General features: G+C 55.5%; 1 protein-coding gene across 1 annotated transcript in view; it reads right to left on the bottom strand.

Moving 5' to 3' along the window:
* The window catches only part of LOC111155736 (phosphodiesterase 9A), an 82,059-nt gene that overhangs the window by 47,448 nt on the left and 15,774 nt on the right, over positions 1–18,837 (bottom strand). Inside the window, exons 2-4 of the mRNA XM_022516103.1 lie at positions 12,005–12,075; positions 10,683–10,760; positions 7,401–7,444 (exon numbers count right to left, since the gene is read on the bottom strand). Coding sequence (XP_022371811.1) covers positions 7,401–7,444; positions 10,683–10,760; positions 12,005–12,075 — 193 coding nt within the window. The remainder of the gene's footprint in view (positions 1–7,400; positions 7,445–10,682; positions 10,761–12,004; positions 12,076–18,837) is intronic.

The raw sequence follows: 18,837 nt of genomic DNA, 5'->3' as shown, positions 1-18,837 counted from the left end.
CCGCGGGCGTCCTCAATCTCCAGCACATCCCTGCACTTGCCACGGGGGTGAGGCCCGGGCCAGGACCTCGACCCTTCTTTTCTACGGAAAGTCATGTTTTCTACAATACTCCTCGCTTCCCTGTTTCCGAACACCGAAGTCACAGGCCAGCAAGACTGGGCATTTCTGCATTGAACGGCTCTGCGAGGATGAGGTACGGGCACTGATTGAAACGTGGGGTCAGCAGAAAGGACAGGGACCCCAGGGCTGGGGGCCTCAGCAGCTGCATGGAAGTCTGGACCCCAGGCTCCCACATCCTCTCCCGAGCTGCTTTCCTTGCCATTGTGAGTGTGGCCTGTGGAATCACCGACACAGCGGCTACTTTGCGCCACACTCCAGGCTCTGGAAGCAGCTGGGCTGGGCGCTGATGCACGGGTGATGGAGGGGTGTTTCCCTGCAGAGAGTGGGAGTTAACATTCGTAGAAAAAGTTCCAGAAGGAAAGACAGAGCTCCGTTTCCTTGCTTGTCTCAGGAAGACTCAGGCTAGGGGGGGGGTCTGTCCCCAAAGGAAAAACCTGGAATGCCAGTGCCTTGGAAGAGAAGGGGTCCTCATGCACCTGATCCAGGGCAAGGGTAGGGGGTTAGCCTGACCGTCAGTGTGCACAGAGTGAGGGTGGAACTGTCCCAGGCGGCGGTGTTCGTGGTGCTGGCGAAGGCACACCTTTCGAGGAAATCCACTTCTTACAGCTGCAGAGAACCTGGCTCCCGGGTTCCCCAGACAGCCAGGGGCACTCACACCGGCTCCAGCTTTTGCTCAGTTCTTTCCTTTAAGGGGCACAAACCCACCTCCGCTGGTCCACGTTGGACCCAAAGTTACGCAGAAATCCCTCTTTATTTTTCCTCCAGTGACCATCATGTAAATGTCCGTGCACGGCTGCCCCGTCCCGCAGTCTTCCTCCCCGAAGCTCATTCCCGTCTGGTCTGCCCCACGCTCAGCTTTGGCTTCTTTGTTCCTCAAAGGCTTCATTCTTCTGGCCGCTCTATTCTGGATGGTGACAAGAAGCCAGTGTCTGGCTTCCCATGGACTCCTGTGCCTGAGTACTAGGTCTCAGGGCTCCGTCCTGGGTCCCTCCTGCCAGCTCTCTTCCTCTCCGGGGGGTGGGGAGGGGTTTACCAAGCCCTGGCAGCAAACACTGCCATCATCATCACCGTCACCAGTCCCATGACACACCCACCATGGAGAAGGAGATCAGCCTCCTCCAGACACATCAGCTCAACACTGGTGCCGACAGGCACCCTGCTCCAGTACGTTCCAAAGTGGGCTCCCTTCTCCGGCAGCCATGACACCCTCAGCTGGTTCCCTTGTGGGAGGTGCTGTTTCTTTTTGGTGACCCTGGAGGCTTCCTGGGTCCTGATGTCCCCCAAAGTCATCTCCAGGAATTCAAGGGAGATCCCAGAGGCATCACACGTTAGCAATAGGACTGAACCATCCCTGGAGTAAGGGTCCTCTACAACTGTCCTAGCAAAGCCTAAAAACGGGTCTCAAAGACATCACACTGATTTGTAAATAACTCAAGTGCCTGCCAGGACAGAGCTACACTCTTTAGTGGGAGAAAACGAAATCCAGATGATCAACAACATGCAAAAAATGAACATACGGGTCTGTACAAAGAAATGCAGAAGAAATATAATGGACTGTGGAAAGCAAAAAACGATTAACAGTGGATTATGGGGCTTAAAACATATGCAGCATAGAAGTAAAATGTATGACACAGAGCACTGGTAGGGAGAAATGCCAGGACTCTGGTCCAGGACCCCGTGTCATCCAGGCAGCATAGTAGAATTTGTGATATGTTAATGATAGAGTCTGTGAAACCCAGAGCAGCCAAGAAGAAATAAAGTGAAGGACAGCTCAGAGACAGAGTGGAGGAAAAAACGCTCGGGATCTAAAAGATATAGGAAAAGAGAGAAAAAAGTAAAAAAAAGAAAAAAGAATGAAATGAACAAAATGAGTAGTAGATTTAACCCAACTGTATCTGTGACTATGATTACTGTCAATGACTTAATTCCAACTGAAAGGCTGAAATTGCCAAAATTGATACATGGTGTCAATCACAGAGACACGGAGATATTCAAAGTAAAAGGATGAAAAGAGGATACCAGGAGTACTAAGCCTGAGAGAGCCCCAGGAGATATTAACAGGAGATAAGGAATATATTCAAGCAAAGAATAGAACCAAGGATAAAGGCCACATTTTCCTAAGGATAAAGGGATCGGCCCATCAGGACGACACAACAGTTTTAAATAAGTACGCACCCAATAACAGGAATTGGAAATGCATAAAGCACAGCTTGACGGACTGAGAAAAGCAATGACCACATTGCAAGAGGCTTGGATATTTCTGTACCCGTCTTTCAGTAATTGACAGAACAGGTAGACAGAAAAACAGAGATACGGGAAACTTGTGCTACTTATCTGCCACCTTGACCTAAGGGATCCTGATGGAATAGTTCACCTAATAACAGCAGGATACACACCATTTCCAGGTGTCTCTGGAGCCGTCACCAGGATACCTCATGCCTCTCAATAAGTTAGGAAAGATCGGAGTCATACAGGCTCCACTTTTGACACGATGGAGTTAACTTAGAAATCAGTAACCGAACGATAACTGGAAAATACACAACCGTTTGAAAACTAAATGACACTCTTCTAAATGATAAGGGGATCCAAGCTGGAAGCACAAGGTAAATCAGAAAACACTTTGAGCTGCATGAGAATGAAAACACAGCACATCAAAGCCCACGAGATGCAGCTAAACTGAACTGAGAGGGGTATCTTTAGCTTCAAATTACTATGTAAAAAAGAGAAAGATCTAAAATTAAGGACTGAAGCTTCCACCTTTGGAAGCCAGAGAAAGAGGAGCAAACTAGGTGTGGGGTGGGTAGAAGGAAGTAACTAAAAGGGTAAGAGGAGAAATCACTGAAATAGGAATCAGACCCACAATAGAGAAAACCAATGAAGCTCAGAGCGGGCTCGTAGAAAAAGAAGTCAATAAAATGTATACATCAGACTGATTCACTGGTTAAAAAGAGAGAAGGTATAAATGTCCAGGATCCCGAAAGAAAGAGCGGGTCTCACTCCAATCCCACAGACATAGAAGGGATGGCAAGGACTTCCCAAGCTCCACCAGAATGGGCACCGCTTCCCAAAGTCAATCCCAAGTACACAGAAAACCCGGACATACTTCCCTCTTAAGGACACTGAGTTCATAGTTTAAAACCTTCCCACAAAGAAAGTCCAAGCGTGGCGGACTCACTAATGAATTCTATGAAACACGTTCCACCCCTACATGAACTCTTCCAGAAGGCAGGAGGGCAGAGCATGTCCCCACTCACCCCCTGAGGCCGACATCACTGTAAAGCCCAAACCAGAGTAACATACTGTGAGAATATAAGACTGGATCTCCTGTTGATACAGATACAAAAATCTTCCGCAAAACATTTGCGAACTGAATTCAAAACAAAAAAGATACTATGCCATGGCCAGATGGAGTTTATACTAGGGGTTCAAGGTTAATGTTTTAAAATCAAGTAACAGACCCACCACTAACAGAACAGAGGAGTAAAAAGCACGATCATCTCCAGAGAGGCAGAAAAAGTACCTGACAAAACCCAACACGAATTTACGATTAGAACTCTCAACCAATGAGGAGTCAAGAAAAACAAAGCCCTCAACCTGGTAAAGGGAATCTATTAAAAAACCGACAGCCAACATCGTAACTGATAGTGAAAAACTCACATTCTCTCTAAGATGAGGACGGAGTTAAGAACCTGCATTCTCACAACTTACAGTTCTCTTGTAGCTAGACACCCTAGCCAGGGCAACAGGTCAAGAAAAAGAAAAGAACCGAAAGACATCCAGATCTAAAAGGAAGAAGCAATTCTCTGTTTGCAGACGTAGAAAGTCACAGGAAATCTGCAAAAGGGCACTTGATCTGCTAAGCGAATTTAGTGAAGCCAATACACAAAGCCTGTTATATATATGCTTTTGATTTTTAAAAATTATTATTATTAACACATCATGTATTACTTGCCCCAGGGGTACAGGTCTGTGAATCACCAGGCTTACACACTCCACAGCACTCACCATAGCACATTATATTTTTAGAAGCTAAGAGCTGCTGGGACTTGACCTAAAAATCCATTGACAACAGCATTACAAAGATTAAATCCTTAGTGATAAATTTATCAACATCTCTTCAAGAACTTTGCCCTGACGACTATAATATATTTCAAGATATTAAGAGAAACCTAGATAAATCGAGAGAAGCCACATTCTGAAGACTCAACATTATACATCATCACCGTAATTCTTTTCTTTTCTTTTTTTTTTTAAAGATTTTATTTATTTATTTGACAGAGAGAGATCACAAGCAGGCAGAGAGGCAGGCGGCGGGCGGGGGGGATGCGGGGGTGGGGAAGCAGGCTCCCTGCTGAGCAGAGAGCCCGATGCGGGGCTCCATCCCAAGACCCTGAGATCATGACCTGAGCCGAAGGCAGAGGCTTAACCCACTGAGCCACCCCGGCGCCCCTCTTGTAATTCTTTTCAAAGTGTTCTATGTATTTATTACAACTTCAAAGTCCCAGCAGATTTTTTTTTTTGGTGGCAACTGACAGACGGAATCTAAAATTTATTTGAAAATAAAAGGAACTTGAAAAAAAATAAAAGGAACTTGGAATAAGTAAAACATTTTCGAAAAAGAAGAGAGCAAGCGGACGACATGCGTTTGCTGGTTTCAGGACTTACTGTGAATGCACAGTGATGAGACGGCGTGTCAGGGGCCAAAGCCCAGACATGAACTCGGCTGACGGGACAGGACGGCAAGCCCAGAGAAGACTCACCCGTACGGGGACAGCTGAGTTTGGCGAGGATGTCACGACGATTCGCGGGGGGAAAGGACTGTCTTTCCGACAAACGTTCTGGAGCAAGTGGATGTCCTCACGGAGAGAATGACGGTCCGTCCTTTTCTCCCCCACCGGAAGGTGGGCTAGACGGAGCACTGTCCTCCGAAGAACGGAGGAAGGGAGGGAAGAGCAGTAACCGCCCCGTGGAGAGGCCAGGGAGTCAAGGGGATGTCCTGGACCCCCTCATTCTTTCGTCAAATCCACACCCCTGGGCCAAGCACGAGGAACACATCCGACAAACCTGGCCTGGGGGACATTCTACAGATGCTCTGGGACCAAACAAGGGGAGTGGGAGCCCCTGCGAGACCAGGGCCGACCCGGAAGACCCAGCGATGAGTGCGCGGTGGGCTGCACTGCGGCTGCGGCTGGGATGCCGGAGCGGGAAAGGGACCTCAGGAGAGAAACTGGGGAGATCCGAATAAAGTACGGGGTCTACTTAATAACGATGTAAAAATAAAAATCATGTTTTTTTACCACATCAAGGGCTCGAGTGCCTTTTATGTTAAAGAGGAATTTTCATTCTAGAAAAAGTTAGAACTCCTACTTTATTCTAACACCTGCTATCGAAACAGCTGCTCGGGCACTGAAGGACATTCACAGTGACCAGTGCCCACATGTCAACACTGTCACTTTCAAGACGAGGAAAGGCCCAGACGACTCAGCGTCTTGTCACCCCCTGCCCAGCACCTGACCGGTGGCTTCAGAATTCTGTTCTCCAGAATCTTCTGAAAAATCTGGGGCGCTTGGGTGGCTCAGTTGGTTAAGTGTTTGCCTTTGGCTCAGGTCATGGGTTCGAGCCCCGCATCAGGCTCCCTGCTCAGCGGGGAGCCCGCTTCCCCCTCTCCCTCTGCTGCTCCCCCTGCTTGTGCTCCCTTGCTCTCTCTGTCAAATAAGTAACATCTTCAAAAAAGAATCTTACAAAAAATCAATCTTATAAAAATCAAAATTAAATTAACCTCACAGTTTAGAAAGGAAAGCCTCAGTGTTTGGCTCAGGTCATACACCAAGGTCAACTTGAAACGGATCACAGACCGAAATGTAAAAGCTAAAAAAAAAAAAATAGAACTTTTAGGAGAATGCACGGCCGACGATCCCACGGGCAGGGATGAACTGCGATTTCAGAGACCGGGCACCCAAAGCAAAACCATAAAAGAACACAACGGATCAACCAGGCCTGAGCAGAATCTGACATTTCTCCTCCCTGAAAGGCTCTAACAGGAACACGCAAGTGAGTCAGGCGGGAGAAATGATTCCCTGGACACGTCTGAGTAACGGGGTGTGTTGGAACGACCGGGAGTGCTCACGAGTCGACCTACGGGAATTGAGTCTGGACGACTGTGACAGATCACGTAGGAAGATTTACGACCGGTTAGTAAATGCTTTCTCCACCGTGAGTCACCCGGGAAACAGAGATGCAAACCCAGCGCGGTGTCACCACACACCCGTCGGAATGGGTCACATAAAAAGGGCAGACAGTTCCAAGAGCAGACGAGGAGTGCGCACACGCCGTGAGTGGGAAGGCAAAATGTTGCCGCCACTTTGGAAAAAATGGACTGTATTTTTTTTTTTTTAAGTGAAACAAGCACAATCCCGTTCATTCCGAGAGAAATCAGAGTATGTGTCCCCAGAGAGGCACGGCCTTGAATGCTTATAACCGCCTTGCTCATAAAGTCCCGGGTCTGGAGGTGACCCGGGTGTCCTCTAACAGGAGGCTGGGTCGTCACGCTGGGTCCGGCCACACCACGAAGCCTTCCCAGCAATAAGAAGGAATGAGCCGCTGGGACGCCCATCACAGTCCCGCGTCAAAGACGACAGGCTGAGTCAGAAAGGAGTGCACACCCTGTGTGATGTGTTTTATACAATGCTCTGGGAGAGACGGTTCTACGGGGTCAGAGAGCGGGTCAGCCGCTGGCAGGGAGCGGGGTCGGGGGTTCTGTGGGAAGGGGCACAGGAAAGCCCTGTTAGGTAATAGAAATACTCTGTGTCTTGATTCTGGTTCATGGTGACAAGCGGGATGCATTTTTCAAAGCTGATCAGAGCCTACACGTAAGTGGGAATAGTTCATGACGTATGAATCATACATAAATAAGGGAAATAAAAGATCCGAAAGGAATTGGGTTTTAGCAAAACAGCACCGCTGGCTACACAAAGCATCCCGGGGGCTGGGGGGCTGCAAAGGGCCCACCTTTGCAGGTCACAGTCTGAGTGAGCAGGACAGGCCCTGCGTCCAGGGGGACGTGGGAGGGCGCGTCACCTAGCGTGTGCTGAGTCTGTAGGGACAGCAGGGGAGGGAGGCTCCTGAGGGACTGCCGGGGCGGGTGTCTAAGATAGGGGTTTGGGTTCTGCAGTCGCACTGGGTTTTGGATTCAGATGCTTACCTAATACACATTCAACCACAGGGGCAGTCTGGAGCCTTCTTTTTTTCTTTTAATTTTAAAAATGATAGCAGGGCCTTACCAGACAGCTGCTTGGCGACCACGGGTCTCACTTTGTAGGGGGTGCTGTAAGAGAGGGGACAGTCGGGCCGTGAGATGCCATCCAAGGCGCTCCCGGCGCGTCTGCCGTGGGAGATAAGCTGCTCGGGATAAATTAGAATTCAGCGGATTAGGGTTTTTTTTTTCTTCCTGAAATTAGTTTCTTTGGCTGTTCTGAGCTTCCTCGTTCGGAAGAATTCCAAATACTTTAAATACAGCATTTAAACGATGAACTCCCTCTGTGATGTTCGTGTTTGGTGAGCTGAACACAGTCGGTGATCGGTCCCGTCGCTACTCCGGTGCGGAAGGCCACTGCGAATGGCAGAGACCCCAGGGCTGCCCGAGTCCCCCCTGACGCCTGACGGATGTGGGGAGACTCTCCGTCCTCGCCCAGCTCGAGCCCATGGCAACCCCATCTCCCAGGTGCACGAGGGAAGACGGGGTCGGTCCCTCGGCTGACCCTGCCCTTGGTGATGCCACCCTGGTCGTCCCGAGGCCCAGAAGGGATGGGAGAATGTTTGCCCTTGACACACAAGGACCTATGGCCGAGGGGGAGGGAAACCACGGGAAAGAGGTTCAGGGAAACGTAATCGCTGATAACAGTGTTTAAGAAAGCTTCCTCAAGAGAGATGCTGTTTTTTCCCAGTGGTTAAGCGAAATTTCAAGCCTGCTAACCCGCAGGCCGGAGGGGCCCAGGGAGACAGGTGCCACGGCGTCGCCGGCGGGAGCACGCACGGCCACGGTCCTGGGGTAGGTGTCCTGCCAGGACTGTTAACAGGAAAATACGCAGTCCTCTGACTCAGCCCATGAGTTCCTTTAGGAACAAGGGTATCGGATGAAACGGGCCCGTTGGAACACCGTCACAGGTCACTTGTCCGTGTCAGCCGTTTGTCTGGTCGGTCGCTCAGTCTGTCACGAGCAGTGACATCTGGGTCAGGGACGGGTGACAGAACAGCGGACAGGACGAAACGCGCCTGTCCTCAGGGACCCGACAGCGCACGTTCAAGTTCACACTGAGGGGACGGGTGTCACTGCACTGTCCGAATGGCTAAGCTCTCGAAATCCTCGGGCCCTGGTCAGCAGGGCACGGAGGATCTGTTCGCCGTGCCATGGAGTGTCCATCAGTGGCTGAAGAGGGAGACGCGTGTGCAAGCGTTGACCCGAGGGTCTGGGAGGGTCTGGGAGGGCCTGGGAGGGTCTGGGAGGGGCCGGGCCTGCTACGGACCAGCAGAGAACGAGCACAGGAAACCCGGAGGGACTCTGGCGCGCCCAACGGCACACCAGACGGACGGGGCCTCCTGTGGCTCAGCAGTCCCGGGCCACGTGGAAAACTCTGACGGCTGGAAGCACGCATATAAAAGCTGGAGTGCCCAGCTACCCTGGGTGAAGGGCAGACAGCGCCGTGGGGGTCCTCCCGGCGCAGCGTCGAGAAGTGAGTTCACGCCCGCCCTGGGCCTGCCCCGCTCTCGCTCAGGACAGGGCCCTGCTTCAGGAGATCTTCTGGAAGTCGCTTACGTGGAACTAGGGGTTCATCGCCCTAGGGACGGTGTCGTAATGTGTCTGGGTTCTGGCAGCTCAGGTCACGCCTCGTTTCCAAGGCGTGTGGGTTTGAGCACTTTCTTACATTTTCCACATTCTCCACCAGCGGCGCTCGCCCGGGGCTGCACGTGGAATCGCCCGGTGAGCTCTAAGCAGTCCCTCAAAACTCCGCATTGGACGGGTCCTAGCAGGGGTCTGGGCACTGGGCTTTGTGGAGATCTCTGGTGTTTCAATCCTCGGCAGGGCTGAAAGTCACTGGGTTGGTGGGACTGGTCACATTGGAATGGTGGGACTCCCAGGCAGAGGGACCAGAGAGAACCAGAGCAGACGGGGCCTTGCGGGGGGTCGAGCAGGAGGCCCCTGAGTGCACCTACCTCCCAGGGCAGAGGGCGGGAAGCAGACAGAGGTGGCGGGGAAGCCAGTGGAGGGAGAGGAGGTCCCATCAGCCGAGGGCAGAGGGGTCCCACCCAGCATTACCACGACCACCTGGGCACCCAGAGAAAAGCCAATTCTGGGGCCCAGGCCCAGGGAGATAGAAAGTGTCAGAACCTGGGGGCAGAGAGAGGGAGGGAGGAGGGCGGCCTCCTGCGGAGCTGGGTCGGGGTTGGTGACCTCTGAGCGGATAACCAGTAACTCTGTGAAGAGAACGCGAGAGTGTATCTCGACCTCGGCCCCCCTGGCGTTTCAGGCAGTGAGTGTCTGCACTGGGGCCGTCCCTTGCCCCTGTCAGGACCTGGGCGGGTCCTGCACCCAGCCCGGCTGGGGGTTGGCTGACAGCCAGCAGGACGGAGAGCAGGTGCACAGACCTTGGGTGGGGGGGACCTTCGGGGGACCTACAGTGAGGGTCTTGGACCACCCCATCGCAGGGATCCCACATCTTACATGGGCCCTCCAGCCGCTGGGGCACGAGAGGGGTCTGCCCGGGACATGCTTTCTCCTTCCAGCTCTGAACGGCCCGAAGGGCTGGGCCACCTGGGACGCCCCAACGGCCGGATTAACAAACGTCCCTCAGAGCAGATACTGAGTGACGAGCGGGAGCGAGAGACAGGGGATCTTGAAGGGGGTGCCCCCCCCATGGGCCCTGCTCCCTGGCCTTGCGCAGCTGCAGACGTGAAGTGGGGACCCCGCGGGACTCGGCAGGCCTGTCCAAGGGGCCGTCCAGGGAGGGGAGGGGCTCTGCTTGGACGCCTTGTCCTTCCTCTGGCCGCATGGCGGGCGCTGCTGCCTTCTCATACCTTCACTAACCCCCTTTCCCCTGCCAGGCCTCTCCGGGTCTAGCTCCTCGGGCCCCCGGGGTCCCCACTGTCCCGGATGGAGGCGGGCAGCCCCAGGTCCGCACCAGGACCCAGCCCCGTGGCAAACACAACACCCCCAGGGGCACGGTCCGGGAACCTTCCAGAGCAGGACGGGGCCGTCGGCGTACAGTCTGGGGCCTGACTCCTCTGCTCCTCACTGGCCTTCGGGCTCTCAGTTTCCTGTCCGTGCCTCCTCTGAGGACCCTTGTTAAGGGTGAGCCCTCCCAAGGGCCCTGAGCCACCTGCGCCCATGATTATCTTGGAAAGGGACCGGTCTACAAAGGATCCTCCCACCCCTGCCCCGTCTTTGGTTTCAGTTTGGCTTTTCCTACAGCAGTGAATTAAGAGGACAACCGTGGGGCAGGTCCCCTGTGTGCAGAGACGTCTCAGGGGGGCCACGAGGGCGCTGAGCGGCGGAGGCCACTGCTTACCGTTCGGAATTGGCCGGCATGGTGGGGTCGATGGACACCATGGCATCATCCGCGGTCAGCAGGGAGATGGTCGTGTTCCTGGAAGACACACCGTGTCAGTGTCCCTGAGTCCTAAGGGACAAATGGCCCGACCCCAAGGCAGGACAGAGCCTGTGCATAATCCCAAGGGCTCCGTCTGTTTTTGAGGACTTTAAAGTGGGAAGGGGAGGCAGTCTAAGTTACGGAGCGGGGATGAGACCCGAGTGTGGCTGCGGGTCAGCAGGGAGACCTCTGCTCTCAGCTTCGCTGCCCCTGGGAGCCACGGGGGCAGGGACCTCTCCTAGGAAGCAGTTTCTAGCAGGGAAACCGAGTCTCCACACCCCCCCACCCCTCGTCCCCTGGGCCTCTGCTGAGCAGGTGTGTGTGTGTGTGTGTGTGGCCTTGGACACATGATTTAACCCTCTCTCGTCTCCGGTGGCCTGCAAGGGTGGGGGGAGGGGGGAACACTCAAATCTCCGGTCGTTTGCGAGAACCGAAGGAGTCTGTTTCCCAGCGTGATGCTCCAAGACGCCCAGGCCATGGGCTGTTTCTGCCGCTGTAATCTGCAGTTTTCTGTAAGGTCCGGGCGATGCCTCGGCCTGTCCTCCCCTGCCTGTGATCTCTTCCTCCACCCAGGTCACCGCTCCGGGCTCGGGGGCCACACACAAGGTGACCCGACCACCCTTCACAATCAGAACGTTAGGACAGAAACTGCACTCGAACAGACTGTTCACCGCGGGAATAACCCGGGAATTCTGACGGTTCTACAAGGGGATTACCGCCTTTTCAACTACTTTCTGAAAATCTGTCTTTCCCAAACAGTGCTCTGCGGCACCCCCTCTCAGCTGCCTCCCCCAGATAGAAAATCGCGCCTCCGGGATCGTTTGGGGCTGGGAGCCTTAAGCCAAAACACAACCCCCTTCCTGGGTCCTTCTTCAAATAAATACATAAAAAGGGGAAAAGAACCTCTTAAGATAGTGATTTCTGTCTAATTCCGCCCAGCGGTTTCCTGCAGGCGTCGCCGGGGGACAGGCGGGGGACAGGCCGCCGCACACTCCTGCGGGGTCTCACTCACTGACTGGAAAGGGCCCCCAAGTGCGAGGTGAGCCACCGGGCCCTGGCCCACCCGTCACCCCTCGGACCTGGCGACTCGCCCTCCCTCCCAGACAGGGTCCTCTCCTGGAGCCAGTGCCCTGCTGGTGGGGGCGGGGCATTCTGGGGGCGGGCCAGGGGCGGGGCGTTCCGGGGGGCGGGGCGACCTAGGGGCGGGGCGTTCTGGGGGCGGGGCGAGCTGGGCCACTCACCGGGGCAGGCCGGTGGCGATGCAGAACAGGTCCATGATGTCACTGGAGTTACAGTACTTGCTGAAAACCACCTGCAAGACACGAGCCCCAGCGCATGAGGGGCGGGGTGGGGGGAACTGGTTTCCATGGCGACGTCATCGCACGTTCTCTCCGGCCCACCCGCAGGTCTGCAGCCGCGGCCCGGAATGCCACCCGGATGTCTCTTCACCGAGTCCATCCATACAGACCGTGACACCTTCCATCCGTTGTGCCCGAAACGGTCGTGAAGGCAGAGCTCCCGCCCACGAGACAGCTACCCGGGTCGGGGCTGGCCACGGCCACCACCTCCTGACACACAGACTGACTCCCTCGGCCTCCCGACAGCCCACCGCTGGGAGTCCCAGGGAGTCCTGGGGGCTCATCGGCTGGACCCTTGCTCGACCAGAGTTCCCTGCAAAGCCAGGCCCAGGGCAGAGGCCTCCCGAGTTCTGTGGAAGAGATTTTCTTTCCAGCGGGACTTTCCGCAGAGAAACAGAGCTGCCTGGCCAGCCGGCCGTGCTCAGGGAGGGCGTGGAAGGGCATCGTCGCCAGCGGAGAGGGGACCCAAGTGAGGGCCGAGTCGCCGGCACGATCTGGAGCACAGACAGGACCCCGGTGTGTGCCAGGCTGGCGGGAACGTGGGGGTGAGGTGGGGGCCCCAGGCCGGCAGCGGGACAGCGTTCACCCACAGACTGGGGCGCACCCCTCCCCGAGCTCCACCTTTTCCAGAAGGTTCTTCCACCCACGGAGATGGCCTGGGCATCCTGGCTTCCTCACGCTCGGCCGGGGGCAAGTGGCCAGGGCTCCCTGGTGTCCCCCGCCAGCTTCAGGCTGTGACCTCCTACCCAGGACCACTCCTGGCTCACCACACCACCACTCTGCGAATCTGAAAGGTGTGGCATTAAGCCGGACAGTAAGGAGGGACTGGCCCGGTCACATACCTCCGGTGACCAAGCCTGGGCTGCGACGCACACAGGCTTCATGCAGCTCCCGCTCCAGCTGGGGGAGACAGGGGCTGGTGTGTGCCCCCCGCCCCCGCACTCCTATTCCTGCTTGGCCCCAGACGGGGCCAGGGCAGGCCCAGCCACAGCTTCCACGTCCACCCCGGCTCTGACCATGGGTGGCCGTGGCTGCCAGAGCATGCTTCCCACATGGAGGTCGCGTCTTGCTCCATGGAGCCTGGAGCCCAGGTGGGCCCTGCAAGTGGCGGCTGCTCAGGGGACCCTGGCTGCCCTGGGTGGTGGCGGGGGTTGGGGTGGGGGGACTGCCGTTCTCCGTGTGTGCCTGACACTAGCCCCGATTTCTGGAGTGCGCATTTACCGATGTGCATTTCTGGCCTGGGGTCCATGTGCGAATTCTCAGACAAAGCAACATTTAAGCAAAGTCGGTCCTTATACCCACTCTCTGTCCTCCTGTGGTTTCTCCCCTTCCCCTCCTTAAGGGAGGATGACGGGCGGCTGCAGGGTTGATTGGTTGGCAGTCGGGCAGGACGCACAGCCGTCTGTTATCTGGGCGTCGCAAACACAGATGACTCGCGGCTCCCTCCCCGTTTACAGCCCAGCCGTGGCTGGACCCGTCTGCCAAGAAAGTGACTCCGTCTTCGGGGCCTCGGGCGCTTCGGCAGGAGTAGGAGAGCCTCGCAGAACAGAGTGGGCCGAGTGTGCCAGGCCTTCGAGTGCCCGCCAAGCCCTTACTCTGGGCACCTACGTGGGAGGGCAGACCCCGGCCCAGGGGGTGGGTGGGAGGCGCCTCCTGGCTGCCGCCTGGAACGGCACTGATGGGTTTATCACATTCTCGTGGGCATGGGCACGGAGTCAACCGCCGCCAGCCACTGGGCTTCCTGCTCAGATGCTGGGTGCTACGTCACCAGCCGGTCCCCGTCCTGACCAAGGAGGGAACCGCCGGGCGGTTAGGTTTGGGCTGGGTTTGCAGGCCGGGAACGACAAAGGCCAGCACTACCGCAGAAGACGGCATCGGTGTGTGGATACGCCCAGGAGGGGACTGGGGACTGGGCGGGGTGGGGTTGGGGCAGGTGCCCCCTCGAGGGGCTGAGTGTCCCCGGGGAGCTCCTCTGCGAGGCTGGCTGCCATCTTTATCACCAGGGGGACAACCTCAGATGCTGGCAAGCCACGAGGGCCCTCAGCAGCTGTCGCAATCACAGAAAACGTCTGTGGGACGTCTCCAAATCATGAAAAAAACGATCTGCCTCGGACATGTCGTGCTTTTGGGGCTGGCTGTTTGAAAACAGGCGCTTACGTTCATTGTTTGCTGTTACTGTGTACGCCGCCTGTGAATTTTTTACTCAATTGCCTTAGCAACCATTTTCACAGAGCTGTGTGGCACCCGCAGTAACAGATCTCCAGCAACATGTCCCTCGCTACGATTCCTCTCCAGTGCTGTCCCCCGAGTGATTTCACGGGGCTCCGGCTGAAGACGGAATGCTAGACGTGTAGACAACACACTGCTGCGGACGGCGGGGAGGAGGGGAGGTAGGGACGACGGTGCTGTCTTCTTCTGTTGAGTCGCCTTCCGGCGGAGCGACAAGTGCGCTCAGGTCCTCTGTGCGGGGACCCCGCTCCGCGTCCTTCCTCTGCTTGATCGGAGCTGATGCTTCTGGGACGTTCCCTGACCCTTGCACGAGCGACTGGTCTCAGCCCCCTGGACGTTCTTAAACTTGGCGGGAACGTTTCATCCTCCTTGTATATGCTCTTGCCCTTTCTGACGACGCCTCTTAGTTATCAACGTCACAGGGACTTCAGAAATCTCTACGCAACCAAAACAAGGGTGCTGACGTCTGCAAACGGCCATCCTGGCCTCCCAGGAAACAGCAGGAAATAAGGAAAGTGACGAACCGTGGAAACGGGGAAGACAGCCCAAGTCCGGACGTCCCTGGATGCCCTTCCGCGGGGGAAGACATCACACTGCGGGGTGCGTCTGCGACGCGGAACACTGCTCAGCCATAAAAAAGAGTAAATTATCAATCCACACAACTGGATGGGTCTCCAGGGGTTTGTGCCAAGCGAATAAAAGCCAATCTCCAAAGTTCCCGTACTATATGACCCCATTTAGGTGATGCTCCCGAAATGACATAATTGTAGAGATGGGGAGATTAGCGTGAGCCAGGAGTTAGGGACTGGGTGGGTGGAGGAAGCAGGTGGGCGGGTCTTAATGGGGCGGATCTGTCCATCCTGTCCCCACGGTTGTGGCTGCAGGAACCCGCCCGTGGGATGGGATTGTATAGACTCGGTACACACACTCAGACAACCACAGTAAAACAGGGGAAATCGTGCATGGCGGTGGCTTGTCTCGCGGTCAGAATCCCGGTTGTGATACCGAACCGTAATTTAACAAGAAGCTACCCCGGGGGACACGGAGTAAAGGGTACCTAGAAGTCTCTGCGTTATTTCTTAGAACGGCACGTGACTCTACAATGATCCCCCAGCGTTTATGTGGAACAGCTCCGGCCGGGGGTGGCGAGGGGGTGCCCTGCCTGGCCTGTGTGTCCACACGGCCCCGGGGAAGGCAGTTGGGCAAGGTGTGCCCTCTGACCCAGAATGCCATTTCCGGGAATTGCCTGTGAGGAAATAATAGCGCCGAACATGAGAATGAGAGCATTTACGATGTTGCAGGCTCCACCTGGGCACCTTCCTGACCCCGGCCGCCGCTCCATAAGCAGAGACGCGCGGCCCGGAGGGTCCTCTCATGGGACGGATCGCGCAGAAATGGAATTAGGCTAAACATCCTCCCAACGACGGAATGATTACATTTTAGGATGTCTCCACGATGGAACGTTATTCTGGTATTAAAATCGTGTTTTTGAAGACTCCCGAATGCTATGTTGGAAAGTACTTGCCGACGCGACACTGAGTGAAATGATCAGGATAAAAAATCATGTAGAAGAGAGCTGCTCGCACACACACGCACACACACGCATACACACGCACACGCACGCGCGTGCGCACACACACACCAGAACGCAGGAGAGGTCCCGAGATGCCTGGACTCTTTTTTTTTTTCATGTGCTCTGCGTTTTTCAAAATATTCAACAATGAATATGCAAGGCCTTCATAAGCACGAGAAAAGTTATCTGGATCCGGAGGCTGGGGTCGGCCACTGACAACAGAACCAGCTGATGAACGTTTGTTCCCTCCTGATAGCACGCTGTGCGGCATTTACATAAAATTCTTAGGAGAGAGAAAACATTTACCATTTTTCATTTGGAAAGAATATTCTTTGGCGTTAAGCCAAGCAGATGAGGAAATTAATCAGAGGACAAAACCCAGAATTTAAATAGCACTCAGCAAGGGGCGGGAGGGCTGGGGAGGAAGGGGGAGGCACCAGGAGAACATCAGGGAAGTGGGGGGTCGCAGAGACAGTGTGGGGGTGGCGGAGGAGGAATCCAGAGCAGAGACGAGGCCCGGTGCCTCTTGGGATGGAGCGGGGCGGGGAGGGGGTCCAGGCCTCTGGGCTGGCCACGGGTGCACCAGTCCTAACCTGGGGGACTGGGGGGGCCCTATGTGGCCCCGTGACCCTGGGGGGGAACTGGAGGTGGCAAACAGCAGGGAGAGGGCGGGAAGGGGGGTCCCTCCACAACAGGTGCTCTGAGGGCCTGATGCATGCCACCAGGCCTCACTCCCCATGGGCCCAGGATTTCTAGGCAAAGAATTTCCGAGCTCCAGACCTGATGAGAATGCCCCCCAGTCCACGCATCTTCAAGACCCTGCTGAACTGAGGGTTCTGGTGACCAGGCTGGGTGTGGGGGCCTGGGCCCCTCTCTCAGGAGGCTGCACTGAGCCTGGGCAGGGGCCCCGAGGGCTCCGGGCCAGCAGGTGGGCTAAGAGCGGCTCAGGTGGGGAAGCCAGGACGGACTTGTGAAGGGGCCTGTGCTGGGGTGCGGGGGGTCGGGACAGGGTCCTGGTCCCCTGGGACTCAGATCTCCTTTAAGTAGCCTGGCTGAAATGCCTTTGGACATCATTACAAAGCAAACCCTTAGGTCTAATGACCTGAATATCAGTGATTGGAGGCGGGGGACACATTATCTTTGGGGTCAGGCCTGCTCGGCTGTTACCTGCGAGGTTGCCCACGACGGCCATCCTAAGTCCTGGCGGCCCCCAGGCAATGTTCTGGGGGCCAAAAACCGAAGTGAAGCCAACTGTGGCTGAGCCCATGAGCCGGTAGCGGCCACTCTGAACTCCTACTTCCAGCTGCGGTGCTCACACAAGGACCCTCCCCGTTTCTGTTAATTCTTCAGTGGGCGCTATCGATCTGAACTTCTAGAACAAACACGTCACTAACTCTTTATATAACCTTCTCATATTAGGATTGCTCGTGAGATTTTGTGGGGGGAATGAGTTCAGCTGCCCACGTGGTGCAAATCAGAGCACTAATTCTTCAGGCCATCAGGGCAGAGGAGGGCTGTCAACGGGGACAGACAGCTGGGTTAGTGGCTGCTCTCTGAGGGCTCCTTCTGAATCGGCAGGTCCTGCTTTGTCTGGAGCCTGTGCCATTCCAGCTGTCTCACAACCCCTGGGTCACCCCTGGCTGGCCTCTGGTGTCGTGCACTGCTCCAGGCATGGGCAGGGCAGAGGGGTGAGCAGGGAAGAGTCAGAGATGTGAGTTCACCTCCAGCCTATCCTTTTACCAGCTCAACCCAGGGCAGATTTCTGAACCGCTCCAAGGCTCTGATTCTCCTACCAAAGGAGGAAAATGGTCCCTTGCCTGTGGAATGTTCAGAGGGTTCGTTATGACACAGAGGGCCTGGTACGCACTAAGTGCGAAGTTGTGCGGCCCCTGTGATTACGGGACGGGTCCCTTGAAACCCTTCCCTGGGGAAGGGGGTGGGGAGGCTCCTCCTTGACCCTTTAAGGCTGTTTACCCCAGCAAGAGGCATCGAGGGCACCCAGCCCTGACTCCAACACGTCGGCATTCCTGTTTCAGTAGAGGATGGCCGAAGGGTGTGTCATCTTGGGAATGCTGTCAAAATGCAGGCTCCATTGCTCTAACCGATACCCCCGTGTTGATTATCAACCACATTCAACTATATCCAAACTGCAACAAAAATGGGGTCAGAGCAATTCAAATATGTATTAATCAGTTACCAGAACCAGCAAGTAGGAGTTAAAAAAAATACTTTGATAGACTCAGTGATCCCTGGGATTTCCCTGCGTTAGTTTTCTCTTCTGTTAAAGGTGGAAGGAAGTCTTTGGAAGATAAGGCCCCGTGGGCAGAACTGTGGGCAGTTCCTTTGCATCCCATGGAGCCCGGGATCTGTCCATTGGGGGAGCAACGGCGCCCAAACATCCTCCCGTGCCAATGAGCTGAGGCTGAAGTCTGCATCTGCTGGTTTAGGTCAGGCTAATGATGCCAGCGCTGCCATCACCACCTCCACCTGGGCCTCCTCCACCACCAGCACCATCCCTGCCATGACCTCCACCAGGACTTTCACCATGACCTCCACCATGACCTCTTCTACCACCAGCACCATCCCAGCCATGACCTCTACCATGACCTCCTCTACCACCAGCACCATCCCTGCTATGACCTCCACCTGGACCTCCACCATGACCTCCACCATGACCTCCTCTACCACCAGCACCATCCCAGCCATGACCTCCACCATGACCTCCTCTATCACCAGCACCATCCCTGCCATGACCTTCACCAGGACCTCTCCCACCACTAGCACCATCCCTGCCATGACCTCCACCAGGACCTCCACCATGACCTCTACCACCACCAGCACTATCCCTGCCATGACCTCCACTATGACCTCCTCTACCACCAGCACCATCCCTGCCATGACCTCCACCAGGACC

Source organism: Enhydra lutris, unplaced genomic scaffold (assembly GCF_002288905.1).
Source record: "Enhydra lutris kenyoni isolate GAN:26980312 unplaced genomic scaffold, ASM228890v2 scaffoldscaffold43, whole genome shotgun sequence".
NCBI lineage: Eukaryota > Metazoa > Chordata > Mammalia > Carnivora > Mustelidae > Enhydra > Enhydra lutris.
This window is presented reverse-complemented; position numbering and strand designations above follow the sequence as displayed.